The 22,334-nt window shown below is 39.9% G+C and overlaps 1 protein-coding gene across 1 annotated transcript in view; it reads left to right on the top strand.

Annotated features, from left to right (window-relative positions):
• The first annotated feature begins 508 nt into the window (after window positions 1–508).
• Window positions 509–22,334, top strand: part of LOC119442990 (advillin-like) — a 41,499-nt gene continuing 19,673 nt past the window's right edge. The window contains 12 exon segments of the mRNA XM_037708097.1: window positions 509–538; window positions 540–581; window positions 674–748; window positions 1,205–1,243; window positions 1,360–1,425; window positions 6,389–6,519; window positions 10,680–10,782; window positions 11,321–11,434; window positions 11,927–12,028; window positions 19,365–19,474; window positions 21,517–21,595; window positions 21,969–22,067. Coding sequence (XP_037564025.1) covers window positions 509–538; window positions 540–581; window positions 674–748; window positions 1,205–1,243; window positions 1,360–1,425; window positions 6,389–6,519; window positions 10,680–10,782; window positions 11,321–11,434; window positions 11,927–12,028; window positions 19,365–19,474; window positions 21,517–21,595; window positions 21,969–22,067 — 990 coding nt within the window.

Raw genomic sequence — 22,334 nt, 5'->3', positions numbered from 1 at the left:
CGGTTTGTCTGCTTTTGAGCGGGCCGTTTTCCGCGCGGAAAAAGCGTTCGCGTTCGTACGTTTCGCCTACGGCGCACTTAAATTGGAGCTGCGCGCCCCTCCGTACCGGACTCAATTTCTTTCCAAACAATTAACCATGCCTTATTCTTTCACGTCAAGAATACACACAATCAACTCACATAAATAAATAAATAAATAAATAATAAATAAATAATAAATAAATAATAAATAAATAAATAAATAAATAAATAAATAAATAAATAAATAAATAAATAAAGCATGCGTTCTCGAGAATAATCCGTGTTTAGTGCATGCTGCTTGATTTGCTTACAAGTCAAGTTTACGACATATGTAATGCACAATATCTGCAAGCTCAAGTGATTCCAGACTGAACTGAATGTAAAAGTGGTGTATGTGCGGGTTTATTAAAAGTGGCCTTTAGTTTAAGGAGCATGAAATAAATGTCAGTCTGAACTACATATACATTTGTTTGTCTTTTTGCAGCATCATGTCTTCTGTAGATCCAATGTTCAAGTCAGCTGCCCAAGAATAGCACATTCTTTACTATTTGGCGAATTGAGGCAAGCTTTATTTCAATGACCTTTTGTTTTGCACTTTTGTATTGCCCAAGAGCATGATTAAGCCCACTAAAATGCCATTTTGTAACTTTCAGAAAATGCAACTTGTGCAGCTTCCTAAGGACAATTATGGATATTTCTTCAATGGAGATTCATACATTGTGGCAGTGGTAAGATAATAAGGATTTACTCACAAGACAAATTTTGCCAACTTTTCATAGCTAATTAAGCAGTGATGGCAACACACTGACAAATGTATGTGACACTGTTATAAAAGTGCACTAAACTATAAATTTTGTTAGCTTTTCACTTTTCCTATTTCTCAAGTACAGTGAAACATTACACTATGCAATAATTAAAGTTTTGTGCACGAGCAGTCATATTGTTTGCAGCAGAAAGGAAAATTCACTTTGCTTTTTGCACTTCTAATCAGTACAAAAAGTGGCATTAATGTGTGCAGCTTATTAGGGAAACTGGATAATTTTATTATTCATGTACCTCATATACGATTGCCATGTGTGCAGCTTATTAGGGAAACTGGATAATTTTATTATTCATGTACCTCATATATGATTGCCATGTGTAATGCATTGACTTGACGACACATTCTGTTCACTCACTTTAAGGCATCGGACAGCACTGAGAAACCGAACTGCTACATGAAAGTAAGTTAAATCTTATTTATACGCTCTGTGCACCATGCTCTGTAATTCAGAGTTTTGCTAAGATAACTTGAAATGCGAGAAAAACAGTGATGCATTTCTGCCCTTTATTTGTGTAGAGCAAGAAAGCGGTTGGAAACCTTGACATTCACATTCACTTTTGGCTTGGAGCACAAACATCTCAGGTGAGCTTTCTGGAATTCTCCAGTAGATAATGCAATGCATTGAACAAATTACAGACATGCCTGTTCTTTTGTTATTCTTTTTTTTTTTTTTTTACAATGAGCAAACTCAGCACCTTGGCTGCAAAATTAGTGACAGTCTGTACGTCAACTTGAATTTTTTTTCTTCTTCTAAATGATAATGATACTGTATTCCTCTTCCACTGCTTCATGTTTTCTTCTTTTTTCTTTTTCCTGCCATTTTAAGTGCTGAAGCACGATACAAAAGAGTGGATTGCAGCATAGTCTCCTACCGAAATTATTATAGGGAACTCTGGCACTGCGATCGTTCACATCAGTGGCGCACCGACGGGGGGGGATTCGGGGGTTGTAACCCCCCCCCCCCTTGAGGCGGACTTAACCCCCCCTTTTGTTTAACCCCTTTTCTTTCCTTATGCATTTGAGTACTGCAACAAAGATGTAAGACGCGCAATCGTCTGCACACTCGCAAAAAGCGCATTCTTTTTTACAATTTCCCGTGAAGAAATCGAAATTAGTGCTGCTTAGATGATATTGGCAAACTGTCAACCCCCCCCTGGCAGAGATCCTGGGTGCGCTACTGGTTCACCTGTCATGGAAATAATGGTTACTGCACGACTTTGTCTAACCTGTGTGTTTGTGGCTTTATTTGCTGCAATTTATCTGCCTCTATTGTCCTAAATTTTGGAGCAATATGCTACCTTTCTAAACATAGAAGGTAGTAAGACTCTAGGTACATGCATAATCGATGCAAATTGTTGCATTTATAATGCAATACTTTGTCGCAAATGAATAATTTGCAGAGTCACAAGGCCATTTGGAGCCAGAAGGATGAAATCTATGTACTAACTATCATTCCCTTGGCGATTGAACCACCATGCTTGCAGGTCCCATAGACACTAATGCCAGAGTTTCCTCTAGCAATTTTTGCAGGAAATTCTGCGAATTGCTGGGACAAATGAAACGTACTAAAGAAATACGTGGCATCTTTTGCAAGACAGCCATGGCCAACTAGTACCAACAAACAAGGAAGACATGAGAAGAAAGGCTAGGCAACAAGTTGCACTAAACAAAAGTCTTAACAAATAAAATGAGAACAATTTTTTTTAAATATTGGTACTCGTATGGCGCTATGATTTAGCAACTCGTCATAAAATTAACATATCTGATTTTAAAAACTCTGATTAGCATCTTCCCTGGAACTACATGACACATGTCCAATCATGCATTAATTACTATGAGATGGCCTGTGTCAGCGTTATTGGTGATGCCTTATGTAAACATAACATTTCAGATGCTTTCAACATTGCTAATTCTAAGCAAAAACCTCTGTGTCATGTTAAATATTATCCGTTGAATGTACACCAATTGTGGCAAATGATGCCATGCTTTCTATATTTCGTTTCAATATTATGGCTACAAATTCTGTCCTCACTTTCACAAAGGCACTGAATTATTTGTGAAATATAGTGTTTTCTCATTTGTGCTTCGTGCTTTTTTTTTCCATAGAAATCACATTGCCTGTGTAGACCCTAGGTGTATTTTCCTTTTCATGTCTGAACCTGAGTGCTTTTCTTGGTGATAGAGCACTAGGCCTCTGCACTGTTGTATACAGCAAAGCTGTATGACTGTGCCAACTGGCTATAACTCTGTAATAACCTGAGTGAATACTATTAATAAATTAGGCATAATAATGAAGACACACATGCATGCAGGTGAAGCAGAGTAAAGTGGTGCTGCAAGTGGCAGTAGTAGAGGTATGCTGTAGAAAAAGAGCATCCTTAAAGATCCTGGAACATGTAACCTCATTGATAGCCATGTTGTTATTTTTTGCCAGCTGTAGTTGGAACTAGTAATCAATTTTTGTATTTTATTAGTTATTTAGTTCTGTCTCAAATGTTAATTCAAGCCACCTTAACAGCATTGATATTCACACCTTTTAGTGTTCGCAGCTCCTGTCATGGCTTCACCATTACTTGAGGTGACAGCATTGTTTGAAACTAAGATGAGGCCAGTTTGCTGACACAGACCAATTGTCAGTGTTCCCTAGCAAACGTGAAGCTAAGCGTGCCATGTTAGGATGCACAGCTTGGAGCTGTGTGACATAGTAAGCAAATAGAACAAGGAACCTGTAGAAACTTTCGTCAGTGCTGCTCACCAAGGACCGTTGTGTCTTCAGGGAAAAATACAAGTGGCACAACACCCTGTGAAATGTCTGCAGGCTGCTTGAAGCATGCTGATGAACCTGGGGCAACTAAAAGCACAGAAGAGTTGAAGATGACAGCTGATCAAATGAACTTGCGAAACTAAGCGGATAGATAGCCGTCTAAAAAAAAAAAACAGTTGAAATATACAGCAAAGGCATGTCTGTAAATGGCCCAAAATTATATATATATATATATATATAGTTTCATCCACACAGGTTTATTAAGCAATACTGCTAGATTGAATTAGAAGTGTACAGTGGCTCTAAAATATCCTTACATATTTTGAGAGATGGCAGAATTTTTTGCACTGATAAAAATAGTCAAATTGATATGCATAACTGATCACAACACTACTCTGTGCTGAGAAGTGATGGTTCACACATGTCTTCTGGTTTCTGATGAGAAATGTGCATGTAAATGTACATGTCATTACGAGCCATATGCAGGTTCCAAAACGGTAAAATTCTGGGTAAGACAGGTGAAGTATTAAACCACTATTCTCTTGACAAAAAAGAATGAAAGAGAACAAGCCCAAAACCAACAAGTGAAAGCTCACATTGAGAATTATTTTATTAGTCTCAGTAAGACGATATACAAGCATCCTAATATACAAAGGAAGAGTCCCATATTTCATTACACTGGGAGCCTCAACAATAATTACTTAAAGCTCAGTACAGAGAATCAACAGCAGATTAAACAATGTTAATTACCATACATGCAATGCATCGTGCCATATAACGTAAAAATATCTGTACGTTGAACACATTATGGTATTCATTGCAAGCTTATGAAGAACTAGATAGAACAGCAATCATTTTATAGAAAAGCTCCGAGAAGTTATTTAAAGGGGCCCTTAAATACTTTTTTCTGAGACCCGAGAAACATGTTTGATTGAATGCAGTTTGAAGCATATAAACTCAAATCAATTAATGAGAAAGACCTAATATGAACAGAGCAATTAGGAGTGCAATATTTACTTTCCCCATTCCCCCATGTCTGTTGTCCCTGGCAGGGGCGGTGCCAACAACAATGCCTAGCCTGTCACGCCTCACTTTTATTTCCTTTCACTGCACACTTATGGTAATTTTTGGAGATTAACTTTGGACAATGCTGAATGACATGCGTGTTAAGAACCATTGCTTCCCAGTTTCCTAGTTATCTTCAGCAGATCTGGGAGGGTATGCACACGTGCAAGTATTTTTTGGTTAAAAATGATCGCCCACTGACTGGTGTCTATAGACAACTGCCTCTTGACACCACCTGACAGCTGGGTGGTGTCAAGAAGGGCTGGCATCTTCAAGAAACAAAGGGTGAGCTCTCTTTGTTAGCTACAGACACCGCATACAAACTATACAAAACTTGGTTAAAATGTTTACAGGATCGTGCTGTGTACCCACACACTTTGTTTGCAAGCTCAAGAGGTGGTCTAGGACCCCTTCAAAAGCTACAAATGATGATGAAAATTTTAGCACATCACACGAATCATTCCATTTTTTGACTGCTGTGTACACCAAAGCCATTTGTCCATAATTAGTGAGAGCTCTTCGGAGTAAAAGAAAAAAAAAATTTTGACAGCAAGTAGTCTACGATTATTGTCGCTTAGCTGTTACCATCAATAGATGCACAAGGCTGTTGGTTTGTCATTAACCCTTTGAGGTGCCAGTTATTTCTGTAGATTCAAATCTTACTTTCACTAGATTTCTCACATCTTCAGAATCATAAAATGCATGAAGCTGCAGAATAGATTAAAAATTTTCAATTCTTTAGTGAGTTTTGTCAAGTTTACAGAATGTGGACTCCATGCAAAAACTCGAAACATCGTATATGAGAATATCAACTATTTCATGCCTAGCAGGGTTGAAGAGAACTTATCCAGCCACTTGAAAATTATGCCTGGTGCAACACACTGTGAAAAACAATGAAAGAAGTCATCCCGCTACATAACGACATACTCACAATAAGCAACAACGCCCAGCCGTCTACCTTCCCATTCATTTTACTAAAGCATGTTGCACATGTTATTCAAGCTTACAGCACAATACCAATCAGAAGTGTTTCAAGATGTATGCAACACATTTTAAATATAATTACTTTCATCACTGCTTTTGTTTGTCGTACACAATTGTGCACACAGAGCCTGAAAGGGTGAAGTTGTTGAGAAGAGCTATGTTTAAACAGAAAAGAGAATCGAAGCTTTGTTATGAATGCGGTGAAATAGTACAAGGTGATGTTCATGTCTCTTCAATTGGAAATTTCATTGTTTCAGTTTTGTTGCTCAGTTGTTTCAGATTTAGTGCTCAGTCACCTGCAGTGTAACTTGTGTATTTCTGACAAAAAGTGTTTCTGTTTTACTTCTTTATGTATTGCAGTTCCAATCACAGATCTAAATAATTAAAAGCATAGTACGATTTCTCTGTCAGTGCCATGGTATTCTATGCAGTTTCGCAGTTTCATTATAGGCACCTCTGACACATAAGTTGTCTCATGATGCTCAGAATGTAGCATTCCAATTTTAACTAAGTGTGGCTTTGTCCTTCAAACTGATTCCATCGCACCATTGTCTGTGTACGAGAAACCTATAAAGTGCTGAATGGGACATGCTCAAAGCACTGGGCCCTTCCCATCTGCATCTCATTCTGTGACATTTTTTTTTTTGCCAAGTTACCAATGCACCAATCAGCTCTCTCAGCTGCCATCCTTGAGAAATTATTGGCATTCTTGTTTGTTACCACAATTTTCAGGATGAAGCTGGTGTGGCTGCTTACAAGACTGTGGAACTGGATGACTTCCTCGGTGGCTCCCCTGTACAGCACCGGGAAGTGCAGGGATTCGAGTCGCAGAGATTTTTGTCCTACTTCCCCCGTGGAATGAGGTGACTACCTTCTCCAAAACATCTACTTGGCGTTACTGCTTTACTTTTTACAGTACCAAAAAGGATGTTTGATATTCTAACGTTGCAGTAGTTAGCTCTTTCCTTAATGGGCCCAAAGAAATCGATCAGTCGATCAATATGATCAATAGTTTTTTGGCACATTGTTTAACATTGCAATCAGAATTGTTCCACGAGCGATGTCACTTGCTCAATAGGAGAGCAATATCTCCTGCCAACTTTGACAGGTGATATCGTCGAAACTAGCCTCCAGTGCTCTTAGCACTTCTTTAATCAAACAATGCAAAATTAGCGCTTTCGTCGACTCTGCAAAATTATTTTTAATTGACAGCAGCAGGCAAGACACAGAAGCTTCTGTCGGATTGTCTACTATGCCTATCCAGGTCTATGCTGTTTTAATGATGTCGCAAACATTGGTACATGCTCAGGAGAGTGTGTTGCTTTGATAATTATGTTAGACTAATATCGAATGCTACTTTATATTTTTCTCACTTTGGGTTGCTTTTAACAATTAGCATTTCTGCAGTGTATCTGCAACATATTATGAGCAATCCTTCCCATCATGTGGAGATTTAACTCGAACAAGAGCATGCAGTGGAATTCACGCCGACCTTCAGCAGATTCTTGACTGGCAGTCTAATCTCTTATGTTTTGGACTCCTCATGCACAAATGCCTTCATTTATTACTGTACAATATAGGGCAACACTACATTACTGTACAGTGCCGTAAAGTAGTCTGCAATGCATGTGAAGGCTCCAGAGCCAGTTCAGGAAGCATGACTAGGCCAGATTGCCTGCGCAAAAAAGCTAATTGAACAAAATAATCAAGTATGAGGAGGCTTGTGCATTCAGTAAAAAAGTTGTAAAATTCAGTAAAAAAGGAACCAGGTGTTTGCTGCCATGACAAAAAACAAATGATCCCTGCACCATAGGTCCTCACCCATTCTCACATTTGCAAAGCCACGGCTTTCCTGCAAAGCATGGGCATCACTAAGTTAAAATTTACGCCACCAAATCTGCATATGTGTTTTTTTTTCTTTCATGGCATAACTAACAGAAGTTGGGAATTAGGAGAGAGGCGCATATTTTGTATATTTCTGATTTTTTTTTTACTCTCAGTACTTACACTAAAAATAGCAAATTATTACTTTCACTAATACTTCTTGGGGTGCTTCATTGCAGTTGCACATCAGGATTCTGAAAAACTATCAGAGCAATTATTTCTGCTTTACTTCCATTCAAAACACCAGTGATCAGGATACAATTTAATGTATCATGATATATGTTGCTACTAATATGTCCTAAAATAAAACGTTATAACTTAAAAGCACTTAAAATGAGCACATTTCTCGCGGTAAGGAAAGAGTTAAGTGCCATATCGCCTAATTAGAAGGGGTGCATGATTAGTGAAAATATTTGGTTGATTTGGAGTACCACTATTAGAAAAACTGGCTCCCAATGTTGAATATCATCTGCCGTGGAGGCTCAGTGGCCATGACATTCTGCTGCAGAGCACGAGGTAGCAGTTTCAATTCTCAGTTCTGGCAGCCACATTCCGATGAGGGCAGAATGTTTGTGTTCAGTTCTTTGGGTGCAGGTTAAAGAGCTGCAGTTAGTCAACATTCGTCGTCAGCCCTTCACTGTGGGATCTCCCGTAGCCTCTGCATAACCTTGCGACGCTAAAGAAAGGATGCGAAATAATATTTTTATTTAAGTCCAATATATGCGAAGCTGCTTATGAATGAAATGTCAGCTGGGCAGCTTGCAGATGAGAGGAGTGAAAGGTGACTGCATCTTGTGCAATCGTGACAGTAATATAATGAAACAAAGGAACTGAAGTGCAGAGAGCTGTGCTCATTATAGAGTGCATGAAGATGACTACCTATATCATTACGAGCGAAATCTAAACATGCAGCTACGCATGTATTATGTGTAATGGTAATTTGGTATGTTGCTGGTTCTTGCAAATTCAGGGCCATAAAGCCACATATATGTACGAGAAATCTAAGTGAAAATAAATTTATGCTTTTATAGCAACTACATGGCAATGTAATGCAATTGATGTCATCAACATGAACAATATGCTGATCAATATTTTACATAAATGCTCCTGTTATTTTAGAGGCAGCAAAAATGGTAATGCTCTCTGGTTCTTGTAACGTCCCACTATATTATGTGCCATGCTCCCCTCCTGTCAGCACGTCCTTGCATTGCATAACACATGGCTGCCCACGTCATATTTGCAGTCCCTCTGTCCATTATACCGTCGAACGCATATATAGTGAATGCTTCTACAGCAAAATAAGCTGTATAACAAAGGACTGATTAAGTACCGGCTGAATTCCTATCTTTTGTATATATTCTGAATGTCTCTAAACAAAGACCACTACAATGAATTTGCCTGTACAACGAAGAAATTTAGGTGTCCACAACGACTAATTTCTTGCTTTATAACGAATGCCCCGTAACAGTGCTACCACTGCCCTCCGCAGACGTCACCAAGGTGCGCTCTGCACTAGCACTTAGTTTCAGTGGGTATGACGGCTGACGAGTACTTCGCAGTTGATGATGATGTGATTATGTAATCGTAACTGGAGACCGACGACGTCTTCGAAGCCAGCTAGGGCGGAGAAGATGTGAATGTCACAGAAGACAATAGTGATGAAGATCCCGTAAACGAACCAAGAATTTTGATGGAAAGGGACACAATAACCAGCATTCAACTATCTGCAGCTTTACTTTCCATAGCTCCTGCGTTTTGCTGCAGAGCATGCTCTGCCCTAAATGCAGTGAAATAAGGTTGGCTGCAGTCGCACATTCAGTCAAAGAGTGCACAAGGAAATTAGTGACTTATTTCACTAAGTCTCTTGAATTCATGTTAAATAAAGGTTTTCTTTTGTTGAACATGCTTAGCCTGCTCCAGTGTGAGCGGTACAATACGCGACCTGTACAACGAAGTGGCCTGTATAACGAAAGATTTTGCAGGTCCTGGGCACGTTATAAAGGCGTTTGACTGTAAAACCATTAAGCTGCTTGCCACTATTTGCCTGGAACGACTGTGCTGTGTTCTACATTGTTAATTCCTTTTGTAGTTAGTACAGACAATTGTGCAGTAATCACAGCTGTGCTTGAGCAGTGTATGCTGTCACAATGGAAGTTGATTCTCTACTTCAATCCAGTTGCTTACTACAAAGAAGTAGCAATAAAACTTATTCTATTAACATTAATGTGTGGTAATAGTTACCACCTTAGAAAGTTTGTGATAAACCTTTGAATTTAGGATTACTGATATATTTATTGATTTTAGCCTGCATCACAAAAATTTATTCTCCAGATAACAGCCCTAAAAAAAAATTAAGAAAAATAAGAAAAAAATGGGAACAGGGGCAATCTTTTCCAGCAATACATATGGTGCAGTGGGAGTCAAAGCTGCTAATAAGTTTGTTAAATAAAATATAATCAATGAAAATTTCATTAGCCTTAAGGCACACAAATTAAATAATTCAAACAAGCTAGCTGGTGCCTAGGCAAGCCCATATATGAAGAATCTTTGTGGTGAGGTTTCCCCAAAATGCAGTGAAATATATTGTTTCACATAGCGCTGTCCAAATTTGCACAAGGAAGGCTCTTGTGAAAAATGTGTGATACACAATTGTTTTTTTATGCACCTTTATGATGAGCCTCTCCAAACTGGTACTGAGAGTTCCAGAAGATGGACGTGCCTTGGGAAGTCACTGCCTTCAAGCCTTAACTAAAAACCAAATTTTGGGGTTTCATGTGTCACAACTACGGTCTGATTATGAGGCACACTGTGTTTTGACCCCCTGGGGTTCTTTAACATGTATTGACTCTCAATGAAGGGGAAATAATGTGGTCATACTGGGAGGAGGTGACTTTCCAATATGGAGAAACATATCAAAATTGAGAAGTCAATGAGTGCATTCCAATCAATGAGTGTATCTGTGGTTATCACACAATTCCTGATGTTTTCTGCAATGAATAATGAGTTGCAGAAAAAAATTATCATTTCCTTTTTGCTCTCTTCGGTAATTTTTGTCCATCTTTGCTGAAATGCCAAGTATGATAAACGTATGGATTTGCACACATGCCTGATGATTCCTCTCACTCAAAAATACTCCTAGGATTCAGAATGGAGGGGTCGCAAGTGGTCTCAACCATGTTGAAGATCAGACCGTAGCACGTATGTACCATGTGAAGGGTAAACGCCGGCCTATTGTGAAAGAGGTAAGCATATTTAAGCGACTACATACTATAGAAAGCACTAGTAAATTCATATAGGTACAATAGAGTGAACTCTAGTGAACACTTTTGCAATAAAAAAAAATGTTGATGAGACGTCGGTGCTTTATACCGTAAAGAACTTACAAGAAATTTCAAGATGATCAGCGCAGTAATGGACTTTTCAGTTAATATTGTGATGGGTGCTGTCTGTCACTAACACTGCACATGTTATTTTTTTGTGTTAGTGTTGCTTAAAATAGAGGTTCTTAATGCTATTCTCTTTAAGGTAAATTTTTGTGAAGTAATGATTGCATCAGCTTAAGAAGCATCATCAATGTGACACCATAGACATCCTTTATCAGGTCATATGTGTGGCATAATGCCATATAGAATTGCCTTAAGGTGTCATATACATAGTCTAAAATTAAGATTTATAGACTTCTTAATTAGCAGCTGCCTGATTTGACTTGTTCGCAGCACTTCCACATAAAATAATGAACAAGTTATGCTAATTTTGAGTCATTATGCAATTTTATTTCAGTTGCCAGGTGTCAGCTGGAGTCATATGAATGACGGAGATGTCTTCATAATTGATGCTCGGACAATCATCTTTGTGTGGACTGGTCGCTATGCCAACCATGTTGAGAAAATTCAGGTACGTCAGCTCAGTGAACTTGTTCAAGACATGAAGTGGCTGCTTCAAGTTAAAAGTTTTGCATGGGACAGTGTACTTCATTTTTAGTTACAAAGCAACAGTGCTTTCAGTTGCAGCCTAACAAAAGATAAACAGCCTATGACATTAGTATGTCAGTGCCGAGGCAAATGTGCATGTAAGTTGTTCTTTTAAATTTACGGAGAACTAACTACTGCAGGTTTCATAGCAGTAAAGTGAATCTTTTGCCAGCATGCAGGGTAACAAGTTGACGAGCTTCTTATTTAACTAATATTCCAGCAGCTGTTGCATTGTCTAACTTGCTTTATGCTCTTCATATTGTTATATACTATATACAGCGAGCTGTAGCACTGCCAAGATGGCGGAAAGACAATCTTTTCAATGGTCGTCTTCTTCACCCCAATGGTCAATGTCATCTTTGTCCCATTGCACGCAGTCTCGTAACAATATCTAACATATATGATGTCCCACTAGGGTGCAGTCACAGCACAGCAACTCAAAGCAGAGCATGGTGAGGGCACAATTGTCATTGTTGAAGATGCACAGGAAAAGCTTCTCAGCTCACCAGAGAAAGAGGTAAGTCATCTCAATGTTTGTCTAGTTTTCAAGTCTCACGCAAGACCAAAGTGCCAAAGCTAGTAATTATTCTTCCAACTCTCTTTTCCATACCCTGGAACTGTCCAGTCATGTTGACAATACTGGTCATATTGATCATCTAGCAATAGTTGAAAGGTGGTATAACCTTATGAGGCACTGGTTTTGGTGCATACCACAGTGCTGGAGATAATAATAAAGCTGCACCAAATGAAACAAAGCTAAGCAAATGTCAATGATAAGTGAAATACGGGGGCTGGAAACATGTGGAAGCAAGCTCTCTCCAAAGCAGATTGCTTGTGCACTACTAAAGTGCTTTCCCCCAGTAAAAAAAAAAAAAAAAAAAAAACAATTTACTTCAATTAGCTTTTCCAATAGGAATCCACTGGGACCAATAGGAACCAATTGGAAAATGCTTACTTCCAACCGGTTACGACTGGATCAGAGGAGAAACCAATTGGAGTTGCCAATTTAAATTAACTGGACCCAATTTGAACCGATTGGAAAATCCCTAGTTCCAACTGGTTACGATTGACTCAAAGTGAAACCAATTAAGTCCGATTGGACTTGCCAATTGGAATCAACTGGGCTCATTGGGAAATCCTTACCTCCAATTGGTTACGATTGAGTCAGGGATGCAACGAATTGAGTCCAAATGTACTTGCCAGTTTGAACTAACTAGGCCCACCTTACATTCCCAACTGAGTTTAATTGGACTACCAATAGGAATAAACTAGCTAGAAGGTAATCAACTGGGAAATCATACTTTCAGTTTATGAACCCATTCAAGGAAACTGGAATGAGTTATAGCTATATATGCATACAGTACTAAGGCTATAGCAAACCTGATTCTGATAGTTGGAATCCTATTTAGGTTTGCTTTGTGGGGCATATATGTGTGTTGGTATTGCCCACTGGTGCAATATTGGCCATTCCAACCAATTGGCACCCATCGGGTACAATTGGTCACTCCAACAAAAACCAATTGGTCACGTTCCAGTTGGTTCAATTGGTCTAGTTATGTACTAATTTACGATTGGAAATTTTCCAGTTGGTACCAATTGGAAATTTTCCAATGGAAGTCAATTGCTTTTTTTGACTGGGTCTGCAACTTATACCATGCAACACAGTGCACATCTGACTGTATGTAATAATGTGATAGCTATCGCTGTTACATCTTGACACTTTAAGAAGGAAAAGTTGTTCTGCTTATTTAAAGTTTTGCTGAGGCAAAGGGCAGGAAGAACTTGCAATACTGTTTAAAAATGTGGAGTATTAATAGACAATTTTAGTTGAACAACGCTTATACTCCACTCCACTCAGATTTCACGCACAGAGCCACTGCAGAGAACTGTGTTGACCTCACGTGTTTGATAAGTGCATCTCCCACGCACGTGAGGGACAGGCAGTCAACTTGGCTGAAAAATGACAATGAAGCCAAGTGGATTGCTGGGTGCAAATTGTTAGGATACACCGGTCTGAGCAGAGCGGACCGTAAAATCTCAGCTAATACTTTTAATATTTCTGAGGCACAAAAAAGAGACAACCGTGTTGTGCTTCAACTTCAGTGACCTATCTTCACAAGATGAATGTGCACACCTGCAAAAGGTTGGTTAGAAATTCTGCACACATCATGTTAAATGTGACGCTGTAGATTTTCTCAATTTTTTTAATGCTTGGCCCAATATTGTAACACACAGAATCAAAACCATACTAGTGACAGTCGTAACACTTGTGCTCTTCTTCACAATTTCACTCGTTAGAACGTCGGCTCAATCACATTCAAGTCCATTATCGTAGTGTGCATATGAGCACTTTGTGCAGCTGCTATTTGTTTCTTTCATGACGTGCAAAAAAAAGGAACATTAATAAGCTGACAAAGTCAATGCTGCAGTGGAGTTGTTCATGTCAGAGCAAGGGAATTGTCCAAGGAGTTGATTTTTTTTGCCACATAAGTTACCTCCTCAAATGTTTTTCGAACTGTTTTCATATCAAACACATTCTATCAGCAGGTGAGAGCCATGATAGTTTCAGTACTAGGGAAAGTTTACATGAAGTTTGCAAACAGACTGGTTCCATTTAACTGATGCATAGTATGTAGCCATTATGCCTACAGGTGGTCAACCAAAGTCAGTGCCTGCGTTCTATTTACCTGGCAGTTTCATTAGAGCAAGTTTTGTTGAATTCGAGCCCACAGCATGCCATGGGAAGATTCTAGTCACAGGTGCAAGCGTAATTAGAGGGCCTACAAAAGCTAAAGTGAAGTACCAAGATATTTATTGGATAGCAGTAAACATCAATGTAACAAGCAAGGAAATAGCATCAGCATCAAGTACAGATGTAAACTCACCAACTATTTTCCCAAACTGTTTGCTTAGATGTAGTCGAGGACTGCAGGTGGGTTGCCACCTTGATCCCTTTTCAGGCATCTTTACTTCTCGCCAGTTCAACTCCATTAGCAAGGCTCGAATGGTGCAACTCTTGTTGCTCTTTACATCCATCCCGAACAAAGATAATCCTGGCCTTATTTTATTATTATTTACAATGGCGACAGCTGTTCTAGTTTCCTCTGTTGCAGCACAACCTTTACTTCCTTGATTTTTTTTTTATCAGCCTAATCATGATTTCTGTTACAGCATACCAGCACATTGTTATGTCACGGTTTTGACTGGCACAAGTTAACAAAATGCACATTTCCTCATCAAACCAAATACAGAAAGCATAAAGTGCACAGCTCTTTTAGTGATGAGGAATGTTTAGAAATTGTTTGTGGTATCTTTAAACAGCTCAATGTGTGAGACATATCTACAGTTCTCGTGGCAAAGATGTGGGTGAATCATACGACAAAAGGTGTGGAAAATGCAAATGTATCTTGAGAAATAAATCCATTTTTTGTGATGACACTACAAAAAGGACCACATGAAAAGAAGCATGTGGGGCGTAGCGCACAACTCACTTGGTGGAAGATTCTATTATATTGCACAAGGTACCTGACAAATTTTCACTTGGCATCACCAATGATTGTAATGAAAGAAAGCCCCAGGGGCACTGCAAAACAAATAAAAAACAGTTTGTTTCAGCTCCTCATAGATGGCACTGAGAACATGTCATTGTTAAGAAACATTCACACACACACATGCACACATATGCACTGCCCTGCGCGCACGCTCAAAAGTTCTGCCGCCAATGGCCACCAAATTTGGCAGGCAGCCAATTTGTTTATTAATTTGGCTAAAAAATGGTAAATTGCATGAAGGCAAGTGTAGGCAATAGAAGGCAAATAACACTATAGGTGTAAGAGAACATGCAATGGCAGCATGACTGGAGCAAGGGGAAGCTCTAGAGAGTGTGATGTGACATTGCAGTTTTCGGTTGTCTGTATCGCAAGTCCGCACAGGGTCAGACTGAGCTACCCAATCCTACTAGCAGGAAATAAGTGAGCTGCCAGACTCTCCTCTGTCTTGGCAGTTTCTGGAGGGCAAAAGGGCCACTTAGAACTACTCCACATGCTCTCTCTCTCACAATGGCTCTCAACAGCCTCACCGGCACTGCTGAGGCTACCTGAATCCTTTGTCAGGGGACTTTTTGGCATTTCGATGGGGGCGAAATGCGAAAACACCCGTGTACTTAGATTTAGGTGCACGTTAAAGAACCCCAGGTGGTCCAAATTTCCGGAGTCCCCCACTACGGCGTGCCTCATAATCAGAACTGGTTTTGGCACGTAAAACCCCATAATTTAATTAATTTAGGGGACTTTTTGAGTGGTTCTGAGTAGAGCTCTGCACGGGCCCGGGCCGGCCCGAAAGCCCGGGCCGTCCGAAGCGTTTTTTTGGCGGGCTCGGGCCGGGCCCGGGCTTAAAGACACTGGCCCGGGCCGGGCTCGGGCTTGAGGCCGCGGGCCCGGGCCAGACTCGGGCTTGAAGCCACGAACCCGGGCCAGACTCGGGCCCGGGCCAGACTCGGGCCCGCTCATTAAAGGACTTAAGTAGGCCTTCGAGCACACGCAACCGTTATGCATTGCATGGTTCAATGCATTCTGTGCCAAGCTGAAGTCACACGTGAAAAATGACTGTCATCATCATCATCAGCCTATATTTATGTCCACTGCAGGACGAAGGCCTCTCCCTGCAATCTCCCATTAACCCTGTCTTGCAATAGGTGATTCCAATTTGCGCCTGCGAATTTTCTAACTTCATCACCCCACCTAGTTTTCTGCCGTCCTAGACTGCGCTTCCCTTCTCTTCGTATCCATTCTGTAGCTCTAATGGTCCATCGGTTATCCATCCTACGTATTACATGGCCTGCCCAGCTTCATTTTTTCCGCTTAATGTCAACTAGAATATCGGTTATCCCCGTTCTCTGATCCACACCGCTCTCTTGACTGTATATCTTATCGGATGACTGTATATCTTATCGAAGAAAATAGTAAAACAGATGATGTTCTCATTTTAACAGCCGAGCTGTTTCAGCCGGGCGCAATGTGTCTGCTGAATCCAAAAAAAGTGTGCCGATCCTGGTAGCAGTGTAGAAAGGGTCCAAGCGCAATGACACATACACCTGTGGATTAGCGAAGCTGAGCCTGGATAAGTCTAGCTAAGAATGGTGGGGACTACTTAAACTTAGTCAGTCATCAATAGGCAATTGATAGCCAATCAATAGCTAGTCGATAATTGATCAATAACCAATAAATTCTGGAAACTTCTGTAGGTGACTTGGTAGTGCTTAGCCTAGCCCAAATACGTGGCCAATATCTTGCGATAGAAAATAGAAAGCCAATAAATAGCTAATCGATATTCAATCAATTGTAAATAAATTACGGGGAATTCTGGGGATGACTTGGTAGTGCTTAGCCTAGCCCAAAAGCCAGGACTAACTAGGTGCCTATCAGGTCCGCTGTCTCTTTAGCATTGCGCCGGCAGTGCTACGCTATTTTTATTTTCCACAAAAACAAAACATTGTTTCCGCGTAAGGAAAAATAAATTATACAAAGAACCACTCCTCAAACCATTTCCATGTTACCGCTTTTGCGATTGCACTATTACCAGTGTCGATACTATTGCATTATTTTAGCGCTAAGGCCAGTTAATTTTGTGCTTCAATGCATAAAACAGCGTTTTCCTCAAAAAGTTAACTGGAACGCCCATTCATTTCGTCGGACACTTTGAAAATTAATATCTCGAAACTGGTTCAGTCCTGAGAATTCATTCCAAGTGGATACGTCTTGCGAACTCAGCGGCTATAATTCGTAGATTGAAAGATGTGCCGTGAAATGAATAATTAAAAAGTTAATTAGCGTAATTATGTTAAATATGCAATTACGCGTTTTCACCATCCATTAGGCCAGCCGCGTCAGAATTAGCTAGGAACTACATAAAACAATTATCCTCCTTAGAGCGTCGTCGCATTAATGCGAACACAAAAAATTCTGAGATATGGTCAATTCCATACTTCAGAACACTCTACAAGCATCAGTTGTTAATACATAACCTACCATTCACTTTGAACAAATACAAAAATGTCGATAATTTCAGTAAGAAAGAACTCAGCCCATACGTTGGTAGCTTGTAATATATCTGACGTGATTATCATTCTGCCTTCGTTTATGGCTCTGAGTATATAATGTACATCCTGTTTCGTTTTATTAGCAAATGTTAATCTTGTAAAATTCAGTCTCATGCTATGTTGTATAGCTGGTGTTGCCTTGTTTTGTATAGCTAGTATTGCTATTGTATAGGCTGATGATGATGATGATTGCTATTGTAGTGTGGTTTAAAATGCATTCTGTTAAAACTTTTCCCAATTCTCTTAACTCGCCGTGATGGAAATATTCTGTTTTTCCGTTCATAGCTATTTCGTCCGTGAGCAATTCCAGCGACAGCTGGAAATATATGTGAATTAGTGTACATGTGCGCACTCCGTTTGCTGACGTACTATTGCCTTGCCTGGCGTTTTGGGTCACGTCAAGCTACGTATGTAGCTTTTAGTCCAAAATGACCGTCAAGCATGTAAATTGGAGAATAAATTGATTTGATTTGATTGATTTCATCGGACACTTTGAAAATTATTATCTCGAAACTGGTTCAGTCCTGAGAATTCGTTCCAAGTGGATACGCCTGCGAACTCAGCGGCTATAATTCGTAGGTTGAAAGATGTGCCGTAAAATAATAATGAAAAAGTTAATTAGCGTAATTATGTTAATTCTTCAATTAGGCGTTCTGTTTTCTCTTGGAAGTAATGACCGCCTCATCGAGTAGTTTAGATCAAGGATTATTATATAATTGTGCAATCTGCAACAGGCAATTTTTAAAAATTTGGTTGAGCTAAAATGAAACACCCTGTATATTTGCATACTAAATGACATTATAGAACCATATCGTACAAATCAAGGTAAGTGCATGGGCACCAGCGGAAAAATAGCAGCACAGGCAATAGGCCGGATTACTGATGTTCCCGTGGGAGAAACAAAGATTTCGGCCTTTTATTGCTTATATACTGCATCTGATTAAACCTCGAGAAGGTGAGGCTGACAGATACGGTACAATCTATAAAAAAAAGATTTTTTTTCTTACAGGCCAGGCCTGGTCATGCACACGCGGGCCCTAGCTAAGCTTAGTATTGAACGCCAGGGCCCAGGCCGGGCCCGGGCTTGGAACCACGGGCCCGGGCCGGGCCCGGGCTGGTCTCGGTCATGTACGCCCGGGCCCGGGCCGGGCTCGGGCTCTGTATTACGGGCCCGGGCTGGGCTCGGGCCTTGTAAAGCGGGCCTGGGCCGGGCTCGGGCCGAAAAATCCGGCCCGTGCAGTGCTCTAGTTCTGAGTGATCGTGTTCGCTCAACAGGTCCTATTAGGCTGAGTGGTTCTAGATTAAATTACTATCTTGTCCAATGGGTGAGCCACATACAGAGCCATACTAAGCGGACAGCTGAAGCCGTGATTGTCTCTGCATCTGTATGAAATGCTCAATCACCCAATCACCTATCGCTGTCACTGCATTGGCAGTTTGGGCGAAACTACAATAACTTTTTTTTTTATGGAAGCACTAAATTTCTGTATATTTACAGAAGAATGTACAGCAGCACATGTGGTTGTTAGACACTGCACGCAAGAATGAACGTTATTTGTTTCAGTGAGCCAGGTTTATTGTTACCATCATAGAATGTAATGGAAGACCCAGGAGATTACTGGCACTTACTACAGAATTTACACTATGAAGCATCTAGCGCAAAATCATTTGTTTATTCTAGTACTTAGTCTCTCTTTTTAAAAAAAAGCTGCAGAAGGCCAACTTGTATATTTTTTTCTTTGCCTTGTGCATTCAGTATTTCAACCACCTGCTGCCACTGGAGGACAAGTTGGTCAAGAGCCACCGAGAAGTGCTCAAGGATGAAGCTGCTGAGAGCCAGCACCGTGGAGATGTGAAGCTTTACAGGCAAGTTGTGACCTCAGTTGGCTTGGCATTGGTTACACAAATAAAGGAAATCAAATGACACCATGCAATATGTCCAGTGGCAGTTATTGTAAATGTTACAGTACTATCTCTCCTTCTGCTCAACATCATGAGATGATATAAAGATGCTGCCAAGTTTCACCTCTTCCTGCTCAACTGTTCTTGTGCGATGTGTGGAAAGAAAACCTTTTTTTAGGACATTTTTCGGTTCTTTGAAGTGCAAAGATTTAAATTCCGCCATGGCTTGTGAATGATGAAGTGCATAAACATAATGATGTTACACAGTGCATAGGATGAAAATAAAGACAATGACATGCATTGTGTTTTGTGACATTTAACCCTTTCAGACGCTATATACACAATTGTGTATGCCCAGATATTGCATCAACACCAAAAGCATTGATTAAGGTAACAATACTTAAAATGTGTCTTGTACATCTTGAAACGCTTCTGATTGAAATAGTACTGTAAGTTTGAATTACACAGACAAATTGGTTTAGTAAAATGAGTATGAAGGTAGATGGTTGGGTATTTTGCGTGGCGTGAGTATTTCATCGTATGTAGTGGGTTCACTTCTTCCGTCGTTTTTCACAATGTTTTGCGCCAGTCATAATTTTTGTGTGGCTTTTTGTGTGACTGGAAGTCTACCAGGCTTTTTAAGCCTGGTAGACTTGAAATAGTTGAAGTTCGCATATCTGATGTTTCGGTAGGTAGAGTTTTTGTATGGAGTCCACATTCTGTAAACTTGACAAAACTGAGGAAGGCAGGCTTCCGGCCTGCCTTCCTCCCTCGCGTGCGCTACACTGAGCCGCGATTGCCGGCTCACCCTCGTACGTTTTCACTCACACACACAACTTACTGCGCGCGGCGCCAATTTTATCGCCGTTGGGACTTCATACGGAACCTCACGGCGACGGCGACGGCAGAAATGCGCTTGGAGTGTCCATATAATCGCCATCGCAATAAAAAAAATCACTAATGAAGTTTCTAACTAATTACCTCATGGCACATATTGCAATTTACAAATTCTAGCTGGGTAGTTCGCAAGGCGGATCAACTTGGAACGATTTCTCAGGATGACATCAGTTTCGAGATATCAATTCCCGAACATTTTGGGGAAATGCATTGCAGTTCCAGTTACTTTTGTGCTTCAATGAATGGACCAATGTTTGGTAAGAAAGTAAGTGGAACGAAAGTGCATTTTTACTGCAAGTTTTATGGCGCATATCTTGTAAATGGTGTCATCCACACAATTATTTTCAAGTGGATATGCCTTGCAGTCTCACCCGCTAGAATTTGTAAATTGAGATATATGCCATAAGGTAATTAGTTATAAACTTAATTAGTGAAATTTTGTTAATTAGCTGATTATGCATTTCAATTTCCGGTGCAAGAAATGTCCGCCTCTTCAAGTAGACCACCAGCTCATGGACTAGAATTGTGCTATCTGCCACAGGCAATTTTTAAAAATGTTTGAAAGTGTTCTCTGAAACACTGTATAAAACTGAATTGAAGTTTGGAGCATAGCTATTAAACAGCTGCAGATGCTACAAAAATAATGTTTTGTTGACTGGAATAATCTACCATCACACATATTGCAACTGAATCGAACTTAGTAAATTTCAAAAATTAAGTAGTTTTGCCATATAGTACCACAGACGTTGAGCCTATCTGATGTATATTTTGGCAATACTTATTTGTATATTTATGCTGTTAGATTGCTCTCAACAATATTTATTGTATAATTATAGCTTGACATGTTACCCTGTACCTTTTTGTTTTACTGCAGCACTAATATTCTGTAATCATCTTACTGCTGCTTTTTTTTACTAGTGAATCATTTCTTCATCGTATGTCCCACCATGTAATACTCTCGACTGAGGGCCCATAGGGGTATGTAGAATACATAAATAAATTGGCAAAAGTAAGTGTGTTGCTTCCTTGTAATGAAAATGATTGCACTCTGCTCCAGATTTAAATTTTGTTTTCACTCCACTACTTCCACCCCTACTCCAAACATCTAGGTGCTCAGATGAAGGTGGCACGCTGAGGGTCACAGAGGTAAAAGCAGGACCACTTGACCAGAAAGATCTTAATACTCAGGTAAGTTATTGTAGACATAATGGTGTGGAATAAAGCTAAGTTTCTCGCCACATCAGCAACCACTGTGTGTGGTATTGCCACCAGTATGTGATTGATATACTCATGCGAAATATTGTATGTAAAGCATACACTTAAATGTAGAAAAAGAAAAGTAATTGTTTGTAGCTGCAAGGATATTATAATTGCTTTGTAGGTGCTAATTATAATGTACATGTCCATATCTGTCAGCCAGCATCTCAGCCTAAAATAATGGCAAATGCAATATGCAAAACAGTCACAGCGTGACTGTTTTGCAAAATATAAAATTATTTTTAGGCATGTTCTACATGATGCAATGATGGTGCCTTTACAATCTTTTTCCTTTTCTCTGCAGGACTCTTACATCGTTGACAATGCAGAGGCTGGAATTTGGGTCTGGGTTGGCAAGAAAGCTAGCCACAAGGAGCGCACAGAAGCCATGCGAAATGCCCAGGTTTAATTTTGATTTCTCTGCACAGCTGTCCTCTAGAGTTAAAAACAAATGGCGGTCCGTGCCAAGCAGCACTCCAGGTTTCCAGCAATTAAATATGCATAAACTTTTCCTATGGGTGTCTGAGTAATCTGAATGAGAGCTGGTTTTCTCAAAATGTAGCACTTTGAATTAATCATTTATATGCACTAATTCTTACAGGATGGCTTGATTTTGCATTTAATGCTAAAACACGAAATATCTTGAGCAAATAAAAGTAGAAAGCATGTT

This window comes from Dermacentor silvarum, chromosome 2 (genome assembly GCF_013339745.2).
Source record: "Dermacentor silvarum isolate Dsil-2018 chromosome 2, BIME_Dsil_1.4, whole genome shotgun sequence".
In the NCBI taxonomy this organism is placed as follows: Eukaryota; Metazoa; Arthropoda; class Arachnida; order Ixodida; family Ixodidae; genus Dermacentor; species Dermacentor silvarum.
The sequence above is the reverse complement of the archived record's forward strand: the minus strand, read 5'-3'. Positions and strand labels throughout refer to the sequence as shown.